Source organism: Leptonychotes weddellii, chromosome 2 (assembly GCF_054177405.1).
Source record: "Leptonychotes weddellii isolate Sample4059 chromosome 2, ASM5417740v2, whole genome shotgun sequence".
NCBI classification, from domain to species: domain Eukaryota; kingdom Metazoa; phylum Chordata; class Mammalia; order Carnivora; family Phocidae; genus Leptonychotes; species Leptonychotes weddellii.
This window is the reverse complement of record NC_138370.1, coordinates 1,857,942-1,876,425: the sequence shown is the minus strand read 5'-3', so window position 1 is coordinate 1,876,425 and position 18,484 is coordinate 1,857,942. Positions and strand designations below refer to the sequence as shown.

Genomic DNA, 18,484 nt, shown 5'->3' with positions numbered 1-18,484 from the left:
CAGTGAGGTCATATGATACATGTCTTTCTCTGATTGACTTACTTCGAAAAATAGCTACTTTTTAAACAAAATTACCAGGGATTTGTAATGCGTATTGCAGTACAACCTGATTGTTATCTTATGTGGTTCCTGGAATAATTCCACAGAAGTTTTAGGATGTCATGTCTTATGCAAGCATGCTGTTGTGCTTGATTTCTTCTCCCAAATTCTTGATCATATCTTGATCACATTTGAGAAATGTCTGATTTGGGTAGGTCAATGAATTGTGGAATTTGGGGTAATCCTACAACATTTAGTTAGTTCATGATGTGAAAGAGAAACTCCACCCAGAACTTTGGAATGGAACTCCAAATAAATCTGTGCTGAAGTGAGGACAGATTACACAGAGATTTCTACAAAGTCTGTCTCCGCTCAGGGGCCACCTCATTGTTCTCAGCCCTTAACAGGAAGAAACTCTACCTGAGCCTGCAGCATCTGTGATCAGTCAGAAGGCTCACACCCAGGATGCTAGCTATAATGCTTTATACTCAGCCGCTAACACTATCTTTGCAAAGAGGATTAGGAAAGTAAAAGAAGGTATGTTTTTTGTTAGTAGTTATAGCTCTCTTGAAGAAATGTATAATAAATGATATGGTTGCAGATTTCATGAAAAGGAATGAAAATAAGTGTCTCATATCTGTTTTAAGAATCAGATTATGTACACCATCCTGGAGGCCCGTGTTTCTATATAGAAGCTTTCTTTGAACCTTCATTTCCTAAGTTCCAAAATATGTGTCAATAAGCTCAAAGGTCCAGTCAGTTCAGTGAGAATGCCAGGCCTGACAAAGTTTTAGGATAATTGACTTGATATTTCCTTTCTTAATGTAATAATTTTTGTATGGCATACAAACCTTAGATAGTTTTCCCATTCTTATCTGTAGTTTTGTAGGATTGGGTGTTTAAATTCGGAGATGTAAAATATATGTCCCCATGTGACTATACATATGAATATAAACAAAATTAAGAAAATGTGGGGTTAGTGAAGTTTCAGTTATGGTTAGAGAGGAATAAAAAAGGAAACAATAAAAAAAACCCTCACTGAAGAAGCACTATGCATATGATTGCATTTGTAGGTCTATGAAAAAGCATATGCATTATCATAGTATCATATCATATTATCTCATATTATCCAAAATTTAAAATGGTAAACTTTTGAAATTAAGGGAAACATAAGAACCAATTCCATGTTTGTGGCTTTATTTAGCACAAGTCTTTGTTGGGTCTACAGATAAACGGCAGTCAGGAGTCGCTGTTCAATATGGTGTCCCTGGAAATGAATAGCAGGCTCTCTCCAAGAGCAGGAAGAGCATTGGGGCTGGCAGCTTCCAGAAGCTGCCCTTAAATCCCTACTTGAAGAGTATTTCCAGGGGCAGAAGGGGATCGATGTCTACCCTTTAGGTTTTTCAGTGTGCAACACAGGATTGCTCTGTGCAGACACGGTGCCGTGGGGCTGATCTATCCAACTCACTCATCGTGTAGAACTCTATGCAGGGTCTATGGTCAATGATCCGCTTCACAGCAGTTTCCTTACATGAATACTTAAGGAAATACACCCTCCTCACATGTTTCTGGAGGTCTAGATAAGCCAGTGTTTGTGAAATTCTCCACAAAGTTCCTGGCGCCCAGTAGGTCCTCAGTCCTCCCGCCATGTCCACATGCCTCTGAAATTTCTATTTGCTCAGGAAAGTCAGGCAATCAATTATAATCCATGATCATTAATTAGAGTGTTTATCTTTTATCAAACCTGAATGTCTGAATTGCAGCTAAAACTTACTTTATCAGGTATTGATAAAAATGAAAATATAACTCACATGTATTTGAAAAGCAGTCCAAAATGGCTGTTGCTTTTTTGCTTTTTTTCCCTCTGTGGCCAGTAATTCCATTTTTAAAATGTTGATTCATCCAGTTAATAAACAAGTCCAAAAATGTTTATACTGTGAAATACATTGAATATTTCATAGTTATTTTACCCTTGTCTTCTAAACTTTGTGTAATTCTTTCTGTTGAAAACACATGAAAAGACACTTCTCCAAAGAAGACATACAAATGGCTAACAGACACATGAAAAAATGTTCATCATCATTTGCCATCAGGGAAATTCAAATCAAAACCACATTGAGATGCCACCTTATACCAGTTAGAATGGAAAAATGAATGGGGCAAGAAACAACAAATGCTGGAGAGGATGTGGAGAAAGGGGAACCCTCTTACACTGTTGGTGGGAATGCAAGTTGGTACAGCCACTTTGGAAGACAGCGTGGAGGTTCCTCAGAAAATTAAAAATAGAGCTACCCTATGACCCAGCAATTGCACTACTGGGTATTTACCCCAAAGACACAGATGTAGTGAAAAGAAGGGCCATATGCACCCCAATGTTCATAGCAGCAAAGTCCGCAATAGCCAAACTGTGGAAAGAGCTGAGATGCCCTTCAACGGATGAATGGATAAAGAAGATGTAATCCATATATACAGTGGAAAATTACTCAGCCATCAGAAAGGATGAATACCCAACTTTTACATCAACATGGATGGGACTGGAGGAGATTATGTTAAGTGAAATAAGCTAAGCAGAGAAAGTCAATTATCATATGGTTTCACTCATTTGTGGAACACAAGGAATAGCATGGAGCACATTAGGAGAAGGAAGGGAAAAATGAAGGGGGGGAATCGGAGGGAGAGTTGAACCATAAGAGACTATGGACTCTGAGAAACAAACTGAGGGTTCTAGAGGGGAGGGGAGTGGGGGGATGGGTTAGCCTGGTGATGGATATTAAAGAGGGCACGTTCTGCATGGAGCACTGGGTGTTATAAACAAACAATGAATCATGGATCACTACATCAAAAACTAATGATGTACTGTATGGTGACTAACATAACATAATAAAATTTTAAAAAAGAAAACATTTCATTTTTTTAAAAGATTTATTTATTTGAAAGACAGAGAATGTGGCAAAGGGCAGAGGGAGAGAGAGAATCCCAAGCAGACTCCCCACTGAAGGCAGGGCCTGACTCGGGACTCCATCCCATGATCCTGAGATCATGACCTGAGCTGAAACGGAGAGTAGGACGCTCAACCAACTGAGCCACCTAGGCGCCCCTATTGAAAACATTGTAAAAACATACTACGCAGAACTCTAATCAATTATGAGTGCTTTAAAAAAAATGTAGTGAACTAATTCTTACTCCTTTTTTCCCACCACCAACAAAATTAAATTGGCTATTCATAGGTTATGAAGCATCATTTTCTTATTTTCCTGCTCACGGTCGGGTTTTTATGAGTTGTAAAAGAAAATGGAAGAAGCAGGAGTAAAGACCAAAAAGAAATAGAAGCACAGATTTTCTGAAGAATTATGTTGAAATTAAAAAATATATGTATCTTCCACGAAATGAAGCCGTTAGCTAAGAAGTCAGTACTACTTATTTCTACTTTTTTCAAAAACCAGACTTTGGGAGGAGATGGATGTTTGTGGCCTTGTTGGCAGTGAGGGTCTCACAGATGTTCACTTATCCCCAAATCATACAGTTGCATACGTTAGATATGTGCAGCTTCTTACATGTCAGCCGTCCTTCCGTAAAGTGGTTACAAGTAAGAACACTAGACTTGTCGGAATGAGTGTTGACATCAAAGATTGAAAAGCACTTTGGATTCCGTTTTGGATTTCTGATTTCCAACCAGATTCTGGATTACAAGTTAAATCACATGGTTCTATAATCATCATCTCACAGACCTGCCAAGGAAAACCTTACAAACTTTTTATTGATGATGAATTAATACACTTTAATAAGTGGGTAAAGGATGTAAAAAGTATGCAAGGAAATGTATTGTGTTGAATGTAAGAAATCATTATGAAAATTGTTTCTGAGAACCAGAGATGAAACTCAGAATTGCTTTAGTCAGTTCAGAAGCAATTGAAATTTTCAGATTGTCCCAAATAATAAGATGGAATCAAATCCACAACAAACCTATGAAAGTACTGTAGGAGTTTCACTGTCCAGATGACCCCAGGTCCACGCTATTAGTGACTGTGGCAAGCTCTCCTGAGTATTCTGTTATGTTTTTTACTTTATATTTACATAACCTAGAAGAAAGGAGTCATCTAATTTCTATTTTTGAACAGCTAGAGCAAATATCTGGGACTGAAATCTGTCATGTACCCTTGTCATCAGAGAGTTTTTCCAGGAAGACTTGGTTATTGCTTTGGGTCATGCGCAGAATCAAGGACCTGGGGCAGATGCTGATTCCAGTAACTGATGAGGGTACAGAACAGGACGAACTAGAGGCAGTTAATGACGTTGGTGTCTAATGAGATGTTGCACAGACAGATGACCAAGCCAGATGGGGGAACGGGGCTCAGAGTCTGAGTGCTTGGCGGCCCCCCATGGTGTGCAGCATGCCAAGGGAAACTGAATCACTCATAGAGACTGAGGGTAAAGTAAATCAGATCCAATAATTAGCAAATCATGTTTCAAAACTGGCGTTCTAATGTTTCATTAGTCAGGTTATCCACACGCTCAATAATCAGACTAGGGCATTATTGGATAAACTGTGTCTGACTGCAGCTGTGTGGGAATAATTCAGTAGGACAGGCCTGAAAAAAATGCACAAGCAGATTTAAGCCAATATTAGGTAAAAAGGACAGTTAGTACTCAGAAAAGTTTAAAAGGGAATATATTTTTAAAAGTGTAAGTCATAGGATGTGCAATGTTTTTATCTCTATATGTTAGCTCAAGTATTTTTTTAAACATTTTATTTGCTTATTTGAGAGAGAGAGATAGAGAGCACAAGTGGGGAGGAGAGGGAGAAGCCAGCTCCCCACGAGCAGGGAGCCCCATGCAGGGCTTGATCCCAGGACCCTGGGATCATGACCTGAGCCAAAGGCAGACGCTTAACCGACTGAGCCACCCAGGCGCCCCTAGCTTGAGTGTTTTAAAAAAAACTTCTCCAAGAGTAAGGAGTGTATGTAGAGAAGAGGTTCAGTACATAGCCTATAAAATATTATTGGAAGCTAAGACTTACGGCAGGTACACTCAAAAAAAGAGAAAAAAAAGTGGAGGGAGATCCCTTTGGGATTCATGTCACCAAGAAATACTCGTCCATTTTTACAAATACGCTGTACTGGACAGGTACAGGAGGGTATTCCTTACCTAGTTCCAGAGTAACTGTCTTTGTGACCTCAGGCATGTTACTGATCATTATAGTAATGTCCTTCCTTCCCCTCTGACATACCCAAAGGTCCCCATGGAACACATTCTGTGCACTCTCTGGAACTTCTCCAGGCTCAGCCAAATATCTATGATATCCATATTTCTCATTCTTTCTAGCTGATGGAATTCAGCTCTGCACCAGGTGTTTCTACCTGGACCTCAAGTGCAAGTGCTGGCTCGTAGTGTGTGGGGTGGTGGGATGTTGATGCAGGTGAAGAGCTCCACAAAGAGGTATCAATGTCTCTCCCATGCATTACGCTCTGCTGGGCACCACGTGGCAAAGTAGACTGTCAGGTTTTCTCAGCAGGTCTGACTTGTCTTCATTAACCTCATTGGTGATTTCACTCATGACCAGAAAGTTGAAGGAACTTGGTCCTTAAACTTTGCTGGCAGCTCAGGAATGCCAGTCACACGAGCCTCGGCCCACCAGATCCTGAGACGGGGATCCCACACAAAACGGGAGGAAGGAAGCAGATGGAGGAGCTGTTTGTGGGGGTCGAGTGGGTGCCCACGAACTCCTCTGGAAGGCAGCCTACTTCCCGTGAGGCAGAGTGCACTCGCACACAACCATGACAGGGACCGTTTCAGAACACCCTCCCTCCATTGTGGGCAAATAAGTCAAGTTATCCCTGCCCCCGGCAGAGAGATACAGCTGAATCTCCTAGTGGAGCCTCCAAAATAAACCAGAAGGGATAGAAGAGTGGATGGGTCTGACCGAAACTGGACAGGACCGATTTGATAGGATAAGATTGGAAAAAAAAAAATAGGGGCAGATTTAGGAGATGTGTAGACACAACTCTTCCAACATAAGGAACAGTTCAGTTTTCCCCACTGTGCTCAGGGACTCTTTATGATTGTCAAGCATCGTCACTGCTCACTAATTTAAGGGTGCTGGAGATGCCTGGGACCCAGAGCTCCAGTGTTCCTTCCAGGAGGCTCTGTGCGACCTAAGATACCAGAGTGGCCGCCGTATTGAGGGCATCCGTGTCCGCGACGCACCTGTCCTCCACCATGGGCAACAGCGGCCACCGGAGAGAAGCCCAGCCTGGGGTTTCAGAGCCGTCAGGCAGGAAACCAAGTATTCTCAACCCTGCAGAGAGAGGGATGCAGCAGGATCTCATCCATCTTGCAGCAATAACTACCTCTCTGCAGCACACTCCCTATTCTTCGTACTGTCATCTCCAGCTGGATCCTTCTTTCGAGCTCCAAATCCATGATGGCCCTAGCTTCGTACAGCTCCGCCTTCTCATCCACCACACGATCCGCCTCTACTAAGGAGAGCTGGGACACACCATGAAAGTATAAACAGAGAAATGCAGGAGCTCAGCGGGGGCAGGCAGAGTCCTGTGAGCACTGGGATCTGTCGGGCGTCCCTGCAGAAGCGTCCGAGAGCTGGCTCAGTGTCGTCCGTCCGTGTAGGGCGCCTCCACCCTCACGGCCGGAGACTCTGATACTGTGCTGTGGACGGTCTCCCAAGAAGAGCATCAGCACAGACACGAGCACACAATGTCTTCAGCACGCAGGCCAAGGAAACGCTTTGCTGCCGATAGAGGTATAAGACCAGGGACCTATTTCTATCTCCTGGGCTGCATGCATGACTCCAAATGCCAGAATGTACCTATGCAGTTGTTTTTCACATTATAAAAAATAATTAATCTTTCAAGTATATTAGACATTCTCCAGGTGGGTAATTCCCGCTACTTCAGTGGGTTTGGTGATAGTTTTATTGTGGATGTAGTGCGTTATGGAGCCTTACAATGATCTGTCTGTGCTCCATAAACATTTTGTTTTGGCTCAGAAGAACTTGAGTCTTTCTTCTATAAGCTCAGGGTTGTTCTAAAAAGCATAGAATACTATTTTGTGGCACTGAAAGGGGTCTCTGTAGTCCTCTCTTCTGCCCTACACCTTCCTCCTCACTACAGAGAGGACATCAAATGCACAGATAAGAGTAAAGGGTTTGCCCCCAGCCGCTGGGACCCGTGACTTGCAGTGACTGCCCGAGAATTAGTTGCAGGGCCCCTTTCTGAGCCAGAAATATCTGGAGAGAGTGCAGTTTTCACAGCAGCTGTCTCATTCACTGGTGTGGGGGTCAAAGCATGAGACAATCAGGGGTGCTTTCTTTTCCTCTGCACCTGCGGAAGCGCATTGCTAATTCCCTCCCAGAAGCCAACAGGCATTCAGGCTAATAGAGTGCCATTCAGATTAACCAGAGCCTGTCCTGTGTGCCCCAGCGGACTGTTCTCTGCGGGGCTGTTTCTAAAGGAGGAAAAGGAGGAAGAGTCTTCAATCAGAGGCGGGCTTGATTTACATTTCTATTAAGTGTTGATGGAAGAATCGTCATTTTTATTTGCATTCCACATGCAGCAGAAACGGGACTTTAGGCACACATACTGAAGCATTAATTAATACATGTAGGTGGCCATGGGGGTGATTAATGACTGTGCCACAGACAGCCCTAAAATACTACATCCGAGTGAAAATATTTAAATGAAACTAACTTGAGCGGGTTCTATTTTAACACTTTCTTTTTTTAAGGATTTTATTTATTTATTTGACAGAGACAGAGATAGCGAGAGCAGGAACACAAGCAGGGGGAGTGGGAGAGGGAGAAGCAGGCTTCCTGCTGAGCAGGGAGCCCAATGTGGGACTCGATCCCAGGACCCTGGGATCATGACCTGAGCCGAAGGCAGATGCTTAATGACTGAGCCACCCAGGCGCCCCTATTTTAACATTTTCATAACATAAAAACGTAACCAGGAAAACTATTTTCAGACTTCACATTGAAGTCTCTTCTTAGGAAATAAATAAAGGAAATTAGCCTCACATCGTTAAAATTGCCAGAGTAGCACATCGATCGCTTGACAGTTTTTGAAGCATAATGGCCCAAAGCAGGAAGTGAAGGACAGCGTGATGACGAGCTGCCCGCGTGATGTTGTCGAGGAGCGTGCCCCCTCTTTGCAGCTCTCTTTTACTTCTAAGTGTATCTAAATGATGTCTACCTTTTTTTTTTTTACCCCTAGTGGTGAACTGCTCAGATCCAGGCTTTGTGGAAAATGCCATTCGTCACGGGCAACAGAATTTCCCCGAGAGTTTTGAATATGGAATGAGTGTCATGTATCATTGCAAGAAGGGATTTTACCTGTTGGGATCTTCTGCCTTAACCTGCATGGCTAATGGCCTATGGGATCGTTCTTTACCCAAGTGTTTGGGTAAGTGAGGGTTATTTTGGATTCTTGTGCCTCAGAGCCCGTAAGACCACCAAGAGAACAATAACAACAACATTTTAAGTCTTTATAAATTGTATAAGTTATATGATACCTTTATTGACTGGCCAGAAAGCACAAACTACAATTCAAACTAGTTTAAGGGTCAAAAAGGAGAGGGGACACTGGTGTGTTCTCATACCTGGCCTCAGGGATAAATGGACCTGAGTGTATTGGACAGCACTTGGACTCATTCTGTGCTTGTCTCTACTTATTACTGCTTGTCTTCTACTTGAACCCAGCAGACACGCTTATCCTACATGGCTCAAACATGGTGGCTAGTGACCTCAACACCTTGCACCTCTCAGCTTCACTTTGTCTGGACCCAGATTCAGAAATGTTGGCAAAGGGCTCTGGTAGGGAGTATCTATCTGTTGACCTACGCTCTATGGCCAGAAGGGCCAAGTAACCTGATGGACCTAATATAGGTCTCATGAGCAGTTCTGGCACCAAGAGTTAATACAATAGAAAAGATAGTATCTGATAGTCTCTCTTTCCTGACCCATCTGATTAAATAAGAGGAACGCAGATTGTCCTAAAAGAATGGGGGCAGTATTCTGGGCAGACAAATTACAGATCCTCACTCTGGCCTCCCTCAAAACATGATCAGTATTTTATACCATGGAGACTAACAAGAATACACTTTTCCCCAAGTGGGTATAGTCTTACCTTCTTTTAACTTGAAAAAGCATATTGTCCTTTAGCTTAAAGACTTCATCTTATTACAACAGTCTGACGGTTTAGGAAAAGGGGTGACTCTCCTTGGTCTTTTAAAAATCATTCAGAAACAAAACAATCCTTAAAATCGAAATGTTATCTTCTTTGTATTCATTTTGTGTGCATAAAGAATGTGGGAAATGACAATTACATCTTAAATTGAATTTACTGGAAAAAAAAGTGATAATCTATCTTACCCCTTAGAATTGCAGCGTTTTTGGTACATTTTCAGAATAAATTAGTCCTGGACAAATTTTTTTTCCCCTGTGATTCAGTGTCCCTCATAACCCCTCCCAATCTATATAGAACCTTGTCTCAAATTATAACAATATAATTAATTTCTATGGAGAAAGAGTGACTTCTTTCAAAAGAAATGCACAGCCTCATATGATCAAAAATGCATCTGTAAATGTATTAGAATCTTCATCAAATTTTACCTGCTTTCTGATTTTCTAGGCCTTCACACATGGGAATTTTTCAGAGAAATTAGTTTTTCTTTCTTTGTCTCCCCAAACATTTCTTTTGCGTCTTCCCAGGCTGATGTGAGTCTTCCATTAGTTTTTGTAATGATGCCAGTGTGCTCCAAATCTCCAGGAACTAGGTTGTAAGTGACTCTCATTCTCCTGAGTGGCTGGTTCCCACCACTTGCTGTCATTAACAGTTGGAATTACCATGTGTCTGGGAATACAGGTTCTCAGAGGAGCTGTTTCCTTGTACATGCTTTAGAGCGGTGGCCAAGAGCAGTTTTGCTGTTATGGTTTCACTGATCTTTTTTTCTCTCTTAATTTCACCTGGAACTGTCATTTACCAACTGCTTCCTGACTTGGCTCTAATTAGCTTCCTTTTTAGGACTCTGTCTAGGTAAAATCTCATTCACCAGTGAATGGATGTCAGTGTAAGACCGGATCAGTGTAAGGGCTAATGTGACTCATGGGGATGCTCAATGCCTTTTCACCTTCTAACCCAACCTCTTCAGTTGAGATCACTTTTGGGTTAACAGTGATCAAATGCAAGTAGTCTAGGCTGTTAAATCAGTGGCCTTTGAATAATTTGTTGGTAGCCTGAGTCCAATCAGCTGTTTGCATGTACAGCAATATTGGTCCATTGTTAACCCATTGTTAACCCATTGTTAACGCTACCCCACTGTACAGGTGAGGAATGATACCATTAGTTAGGGACTTGAAAGGTTGTATAACAGTACAGTTATTTGAAGTTCTTATTCCATGTCTGGCCAAATGCATTAAGTCCATTGTTAATTTGGGACTTTATAGAAAAGGAGAGAGAAGTCTTCAGTGTCCTACATTAATCTGGATTCCAGAGTTTTCCTCTTTGAAAGATAATTTATGATTAGATTATAGGCCTGATTTGGTATGATTTTAAAGAAATGAATGGGAATACTGAGATTATTTTATAGAGTAACTTGAGGAAAAATTTAATCATTAATTTATTCTTCTTCTTTATTATTATTATTATTACTTAAACATTTTAAACTGCCACCTGTTCAAAGAAAAATTGTTAGAAGTGTCACCGTAGATCCATGACCTGAAAGAATAAGGAGATAAGACAGAGTTCTGAGCCAAGCAAGTATATAGTTATCATATTAGCTGAAGAGATAATGGAAATAGTTTTCATGAATCTATGTAATTTCTAGCTTTTTGTATCATACTGCTTTTTTGGATTATAGTTAAGGACAAATGGAAAAGATGTAGATAGAGTAACTTTCTCGTTGAAAGCCTAGCTGTAAATTTCTCTCTTAAGCAAAACTACCTCAAGATAAAACAAAATGAAACAAAAACAAATGTCGACAGACCCTCTTCTTGTCTTTAGTAGTACATGAATATCAAAGGTGGGGGAGTGTCACCTGGAAAATGATATTGGTTATCCACAGGGAACTGCAGGAATTTGCCAGTATGTTTAGCTGCTTTTCATTAATAGGGGATGTTTGTATGGGTGTCTGTGTGGGAGACCTACCAAGGTAAAGCAGTTCAACAGGACTGATGTACTCATTTACTTTAATTTTTCCTTCAGCAATATCATGTGGCCATCCAGGGGTTCCTGCCAATGCTATCCTAACTGGAGAACTGTTTACGTTCGGTGCCATAGTTCAGTATGCGTGCAAAGGGAGCCGGGATCTTGTAGGCAACAGCACTCGAGTTTGTCAAGAGGACAGTCACTGGAGCGGAACGCCACCCCACTGTACAGGTAAGGAATGATACCATTAGTTAGGGACTTGAAAGGTTGTGTAACAGTACAGTTATTTGAAGGAATGCGCCGGTGTTCTATATGGTCATCTTCATCCTCATCAATAACTTCGAGCGCCAGTCACTTCACACTTCCTCTTGTGGGAGTTCTTGGAGTTCTTCGTCACCCTGGCCAAGAGGCCTGCCTCCCTTCGCTCAGTTTGTCCCTGTCCGTTCCTGATTCCTTGTCCGTGCTTCCTCTTAATTCTTCCACATCTTTCCTGTCTCAGGAATTGATCATTACATTGATGCCCTTTGAAAAAAAAATCTTAATTTTTTCATGAATAGTTCTTAAATAAAACTCAGTGAATTAACAACTCTGGACATAACTGAGAAGAATCAAACCTCTCATTTGATTGTTCATTACCCAATACACTTTAATCCTGTTTCGCTTTTATTATCCATACTGACGCAGTGGACAAACCCTGTGTTCATTATTCCTAGAATTTTATTTCTTCCAGAGTATCAATTTTTTGTCATCCACATATTTTGATAAGCTTGTTTGTGTTTAGTTATACAGGAACAATTTCTTCATGATTTTCACCTTTGCAGATGAAGAAAGTCTTTCTCACAAGATTTCCAGAATGCAGTATGACTATAACACATTTAAATAACTTTTCATTCTGGGGTGTCTGGGTGGCTCAGTCGATTGAGTGGCTGACTCTTGGTTCTCACTCAGGTCTCATGGGTCATGGGAACAGGCCCTACCAAGAGCCCCTCATTGGGCTCTGTGCTTAGCAGGGAGTCTGTTTGAAGATTCTCTTCCTCTGCCCCTCCAGCCCACCCCCTACCCACTTGTGCACTCACGAGTTCTCTCTCTCTAACATAAATAAAAATAAATAAATAAATAAATAGCCTTCGTTCTCTTTGAACATAACAGCTCTGTTATAAACTTGTCTAACAACATTATGTTTCACCATATTTGTTTCTGTTCAATAGGAAATGACCCTGGATTTTGTGGTGATCCCGGGACCCCAGCACATGGGTCCCGGCTTGGAGATGAACTCAAGGCCAAGAGCCTTCTCCGCTTCTCCTGTGAAATGGGTTACCAGCTGAGGGGCTCTCCTGAGCGGACATGTTTGCTCAATGGCTCGTGGTCAGGATTGCAGCCTGTGTGTGAAGGTGAGTACATTCAAGTCATAAAGTCAACCTTTACAATTGGAACCATGTATTTCATTCTAAAATGACTGGTACCATTCCACAGAAATCCTAGAGACTGAAGCTTTGTATCATTAAACTACTTTCCCCCAAATGTATAAGAGAATCATCAAAACTCATGACTGGGTACATGGAGATATACTGACTATTCAAAAGGTTATCTAACAGATCCTTACCTTTTGAATGCTTATAACCTAGAAGAGGTTTCTAATCTAATAATAATCTCTATGCGATTTGGTGGTGTTTTGTGGTTGCTGGTAGTGAATAACTGAGAAAAAGGAACAGTGAGGAGAAGCGGTGTAAATGCTGATGGGAATTCTTGCAGGCTGGGAGAGGCTTCACTTCCCATGTTATTTCCAGTCTATTGGTGGCCCTTGTCCAAAACACTGCATTGCCAAAGAACTTAGGGTGATTGTCTGTATAATATTTTGGAGTGAATATATTTTATTTTAATATTTGAGAGGCCTAAGAGGACATGGTGGGATAGCTCAGTAATAACAGTAAAAGACCATGAATACTTACCGTGTCATGTATTGGCAATGCTTGCCTTAAGCAAAGGTGTGATGAGATACCACAAATTTGTTTAGAGTCCAAAAAGGAACTGATTTAGAATTCAGACAGGTAAGACTTAAATGTTAAAAATGTTTAGCAAACAAACTTCTCAACTACTTAATGTTTGAGTCCAAAAAGCTTACACAAAATAAATATCCATTTTTACATGTCTGAAACAGTTTCTATACAAGTTGACCGACTTGAATAACCTCATGCAATATCAATACCAGAAATATAAATCGTTTTCTTAATCTTCATTTTCTCTACTGCGCCATCTCTACTCGTACCTATCTCTCACTTTATTATATGTATTATATAGAACAATAGAAAATAATATATGTATATAATCTAACTATATTGTATGCAATCAGACTACCTTATTTGTAATCTCATAAAATCATATATAAATAATATAATCATATATATATATGAAAATATATATACATATCTTATACATGTGCATGCATATATATGTTTGTATATATTCTCATCTGAGTAGAAAATTATCTTGGATATATCTACACCTAGATAAAGATATACGTATATATAATAATCCAAGGTAATTTTGGACTCTGAGTCACCTCCTTACAATCAAGTTAGTGTAAATCTTAAGTTTAGGCCCTAAAGAAGTTGACTTAAATCAAACATGACTGAATGGTAGTGGTGGGATGCTACCTGCCACTGTGAGCTGCAGAATGATACCTTTTTATTGACTGAAATATGGGACTCTAAATTAGTACTTTTTCTTACTCAGACACAATTTTCTCAATTCCCTCCCCTTCTGTAGAGTTTGAATATTAAAATTTGCATGATAGCATCTCTTTCTCACTAAAAACAGAGTGTTTTCTATTCTATAGTATGGTACCTCAAAGTTATACATACATTTTGTACCTGCATTTTGTAACCTACATTTACACCCCATCTAATCTTTTCCCTCTGTACTACACAAGGGAATTGTTGGTCCAGAATATATTTAAACATTATGAAAATTAAATAAGAGTTCCACTTCACTCCATGACATGTTGAATGACAATAGGCTAGCCTTCTTACTGAGGACAACCATAAAACAACAAAACATATGAGACAATTATCTTATTAAACAACAGACAGTGCATGACAATGTTCTGTAGGAGAAATCAGGGAGGTGAGCCCATAATCACCCCATCATTCTGTATATTTTTCTTACCATTCTGTTGGAAAGTGGAACCCAGGTGGTAGGGTGGCTTGGTAAGGTGATGTGGTAGAAATTATTCTAGGCTACTGAAATAGAACTTGCAGAACAGGGCCAGCTGAGAATGGGACAGCCCCATAAGTCTGGTGAGCATTCACTGACTGAGGGCCAGACAGACAAGCATGAGTGAGACCAGTGATGCAATGACCTTTGGCTGCAGAGTTGAGAGTGGACCTGCGATATTAGATGTCATACCCTACTGAGAAACACTGGACATCTGGCCAGTCAGAGCTCTCACTGTGTACCTAGGACATTTCACAGATGCAGAGAACTCCATGCATTATGAATATGTACCACTCCCTAAAATAAGAGGAACATGCTAGAACTAAGAGCAAAAACATGTTAGGACTAAGTCTGAATAGATCTCCTCTCACAGAGAATGAAACTGATGGCAGGACCCAGAAGATCTACAACCAATTTAAAAGTCCACCAGAACAAATCCCAGCATCTTTTGAAGGAATGACATAATCCAGGCAACTTTTTGTTGACAATGTCCAGCATACAATAAAGAATTACTACATATGCAGACCTCAGAACAATATGACCCATAGTCAAACAAACAAACAAACAAAACCATAGAATTAGAATCTGATCCTGAGATCCTGATCCTGAGATGCCCCAAATGTTGAAAATAATGCACAAGGACTTGAAGCAGCTATTTAAAATATCTTCACAGACTTAGAGTTAGAGTCATAAATAGATAGGAAATCTCAACCGAGAAATGAAAATAATAAAAACACAATCAGATGGAAACTCTGGAATTGAAAAATACCATATCTGATATAAAAACTTTTCTAGATGAGCTTAGCAGATTAAAAATGGCAGAAGGGTCAGTTAACATGAAGACAGATCAATGAAAATTATTCAATCTGAAAACAAAGGAAAAAGGAAAAAAAAATAATATCCTATGGGATAATATCAAGTAGTTTAACATACTTGTAATTGGAGTTCTAGAAGAAAAAGAACAGAGAAAGAATGGAGCAGAGAAATGGTTGAAAAATTACTGGTTAAAAGTTAACCAAATTAGGGAGCCTGGTGGCTCAATTGGTTAAGCAGCCAACTCTTGATTTCGTCTCAGGACATGATCTCAAGGTTGTGAGCTTAAGCCCCGTGTTGTGCTCCATGCTGGGAGCCTGCTTAGGATTCTCTCTCTCCCTCTCCCTCTGCCCCACCACTCCCCCGCCCCACCACAAAAAAAAAAGTTTACCAAATTTGTTGGGAAAACATAGCTCCCAAAAGCAGAACAAACCTCATTTAAATACATTTATATTCTATTATAAATGGTCATTCACTTGGGTCTGTACTTCTGTATCAGGTTTCTGATATAAAAAGCACTTTACTTTGCACATTTAAAAGGTGAAAAAAATTTAAAACAGTTGAGAGCGAGTGATGTTTTTCCATAGAAATCTCACTTTGGTGCTGTGATATAACACTGTGAGTTCTATTCCAGCAAAACATAAATGAATTCATTTATTTGATTAGGAGAGCTTAATTGGATTTCACTTCATAATACACCTAACTTAGACTATACAAGTATTTTTAGAATAGCATTTGGTTTATCTAAAGTTAGAAATTCAAGTGTTTCTTATAAAATCCTTAGAAACTTGACCATTAAAATCTGTGTACAGAAAGAAGCAGAAATATTTCAATATGGCAAGTATTTCTCAAATATGCTATTCCCCAAAATTGACTACCTCCAAACCTGCATTGTATAGAAATCATGGGAAGTTGAGTAATAATAGTATAATTTACTCTCGCTGTAACAACAAATGATGGGAAGGAATATATGCCTAATCCTAACCCCTGCCCCCCCCGCCACAACATACATGTTTAAAACTTTTTGGAAAATCTGTATCTTTCAATTTTTTTTTCTCTTGTTATCATAGGTCTGGATCTTTGGGACACATATTCTCTATAGAAAGGGGGGTTACCAGTGACTTTTGCATTTCCACCAGTGTTAACCATGATTATGTATTCAGTCTACTGAGAGTATCTCCTTCCTGATGAATTACCTTTTTTGAATCTATCAAAAGCCTTAGATCCTGATGGGACATTTGAATAAATGGTAAAAAGAAAAAGAAGAGTTCATAAAACACAAAATAAAAAACATAAAAATATTTTAAAAACTCTTAAACGTCAAAGAAGTTATATTTCTAATATATTTCCATGATTTCAGATCATGTTTTCTTTGTTAGCAATCCAGTCTTTTAATTATAGACTCACTGACTGAACCTTTCAAATGGATCTATCTTAGGAAGCTGCTTAAATATAACTACATCATTGGTTTTAGTTGCCTTAGGCAACACTTAATCCTCTTTCCCATGAGATTATGATAAAGCCTACATTGTATCCAGGTAATAGATGTGTGATGACAGTGATTATAACAAAAATGACAACGCATCAGCTACCATGTATACCCTTACTACCGCTAAGATGCCAGATTCGTTCTAGGCATTTTGCACGCAGCATGTTTAATCTTACAACAACCAAGAGCATTTACCTTTATTATACCCATTTTACAGTGAAAACACTACATATCAAGGACTTGATTTGATCATTCACGTTACTTTATTATACCCATTTTACAGTGAAGACACTACATATCAAGGACTTGATTTGATCATTCACGTTTACTTAAGTTGTGTGAGCCAAGATTCAAACCCAAAATTATTTAACTCAATAAGTGTATTTGGCATAAGTATAATGCTCTTTTATTATAAATTAAGTAAAAGAAAATGATCTTTTACTGAAAGGAGTCACGTTAACCAAATGTACATGAGAACAAAAGAAGTATTTAAAGAGTTTTAACTTCTTACTTATAGAAAATCTTATTTCCCTTCTGCTGACTATAAATGGAAGCTCCTGTTTTCCTTTAGGAGGTCCTCCTATATCATGATGGCATTGATATGAACACGGACATATTGAGGCTAATTTCTAGTCTTCATGAGCATAACCATCAGTGAAAGTGTCCCTATCAGGAAAAAAAAAAAGTTAACCATGAATTTGATTTTGTAGAATACAGTATTTGAGGGACTTTCTAAACATTAGGATGGCATTATCATGATGGATATCCCCTTACTGCCAACGTACCTGTCTATAAATTAAGCTGAATATCTTCACCAATCTCTTGTCTCACTTTAGCATTATCCTTCACAGGTGACTTTTAAAAAATCGCTACACAGATTTTAATAACAGATATGATTAGAATAAAATACAAGAACATGGTTGTCTTGTTGGTTTGCTAAATTATGAATTAAATCAATACATTTCTCTTCTATGTCAGGCTTTCCATTAGTACATCTACACAATAACCGTCACATACTAAATGATGAATCAGTGTTTGTTGAATGAATAATTACCTCGCCGAGTCCAACCTCTTGGTGTTTTTTGGAATATGACATTTTAATTGATACCACAACCATAACAGAACTTCTGAGCTTTAGGGGATGTGAAGTGTCATCTGCTTCACGATCAGTAAATAGATATCATCTCACATGACAGCCAGAAAACTGCTGAACCATCTGTGTGAGAAGGGATTGTAAGTTCACAGCAGATCCATCAGGGAAAAAGGGTTGTGATCGAGTGGTTATGTGTGTCGTGGGCACAGCTGAAGAAGCACCCACACGCATGCTTTGTGTTTGGCAGACATGATCTAGTCCAACCTGAGGGTCAGCGCATTTTTCAGCATGGTATGATAGGTGACTCCCTAAACGTCTGCTATAGTGGCTGTTCTCTGCTATGCACATTTTGTCGTCTGTTTTCTTCTGACTTTTAAGAGGAGTCTATCTTTGTTCTCAAGGCTAGGTTTGAGAGTGGAACAACTAAAGAGGCAAGAGCATTTGTAAATATTTCGGTCATCCTCAGAAATGGTCTCAGGATACATTCCTGTTACTAAAATCCAGCCAAAGGTCACATTCTTTCTATGTTTGCTGGCGGCGCATCGTGTGGGAGGGCTAGAGAGAAAAACTTAACATTCTGTGATAAACGGACTCAAGTACAAAAGGCAAAAAACCCCTTATTCTGGGTTAAAATCATCACCGTGATACACACCCAGCAGCCACGTACCTTGCTTTGCTGAC

The 18,484-nt window shown here is 39.8% G+C and overlaps 1 protein-coding gene across 1 annotated transcript in view; it reads left to right on the top strand.

The window, feature by feature from the left end:
* CSMD1 (CUB and Sushi multiple domains 1) overlaps positions 1-18,484 on the top strand; it is a 347,261-nt gene that overhangs the window by 297,184 nt on the left and 31,593 nt on the right. The window contains exons 41-44 of the mRNA XM_081812881.1: positions 3,716-3,844; positions 8,265-8,453; positions 11,253-11,426; positions 12,404-12,586. Of these exons, the coding sequence (XP_081669007.1) occupies positions 3,716-3,844; positions 8,265-8,453; positions 11,253-11,426; positions 12,404-12,586 (675 nt within the window). The remainder of the gene's footprint in view (positions 1-3,715; positions 3,845-8,264; positions 8,454-11,252; positions 11,427-12,403; positions 12,587-18,484) is intronic.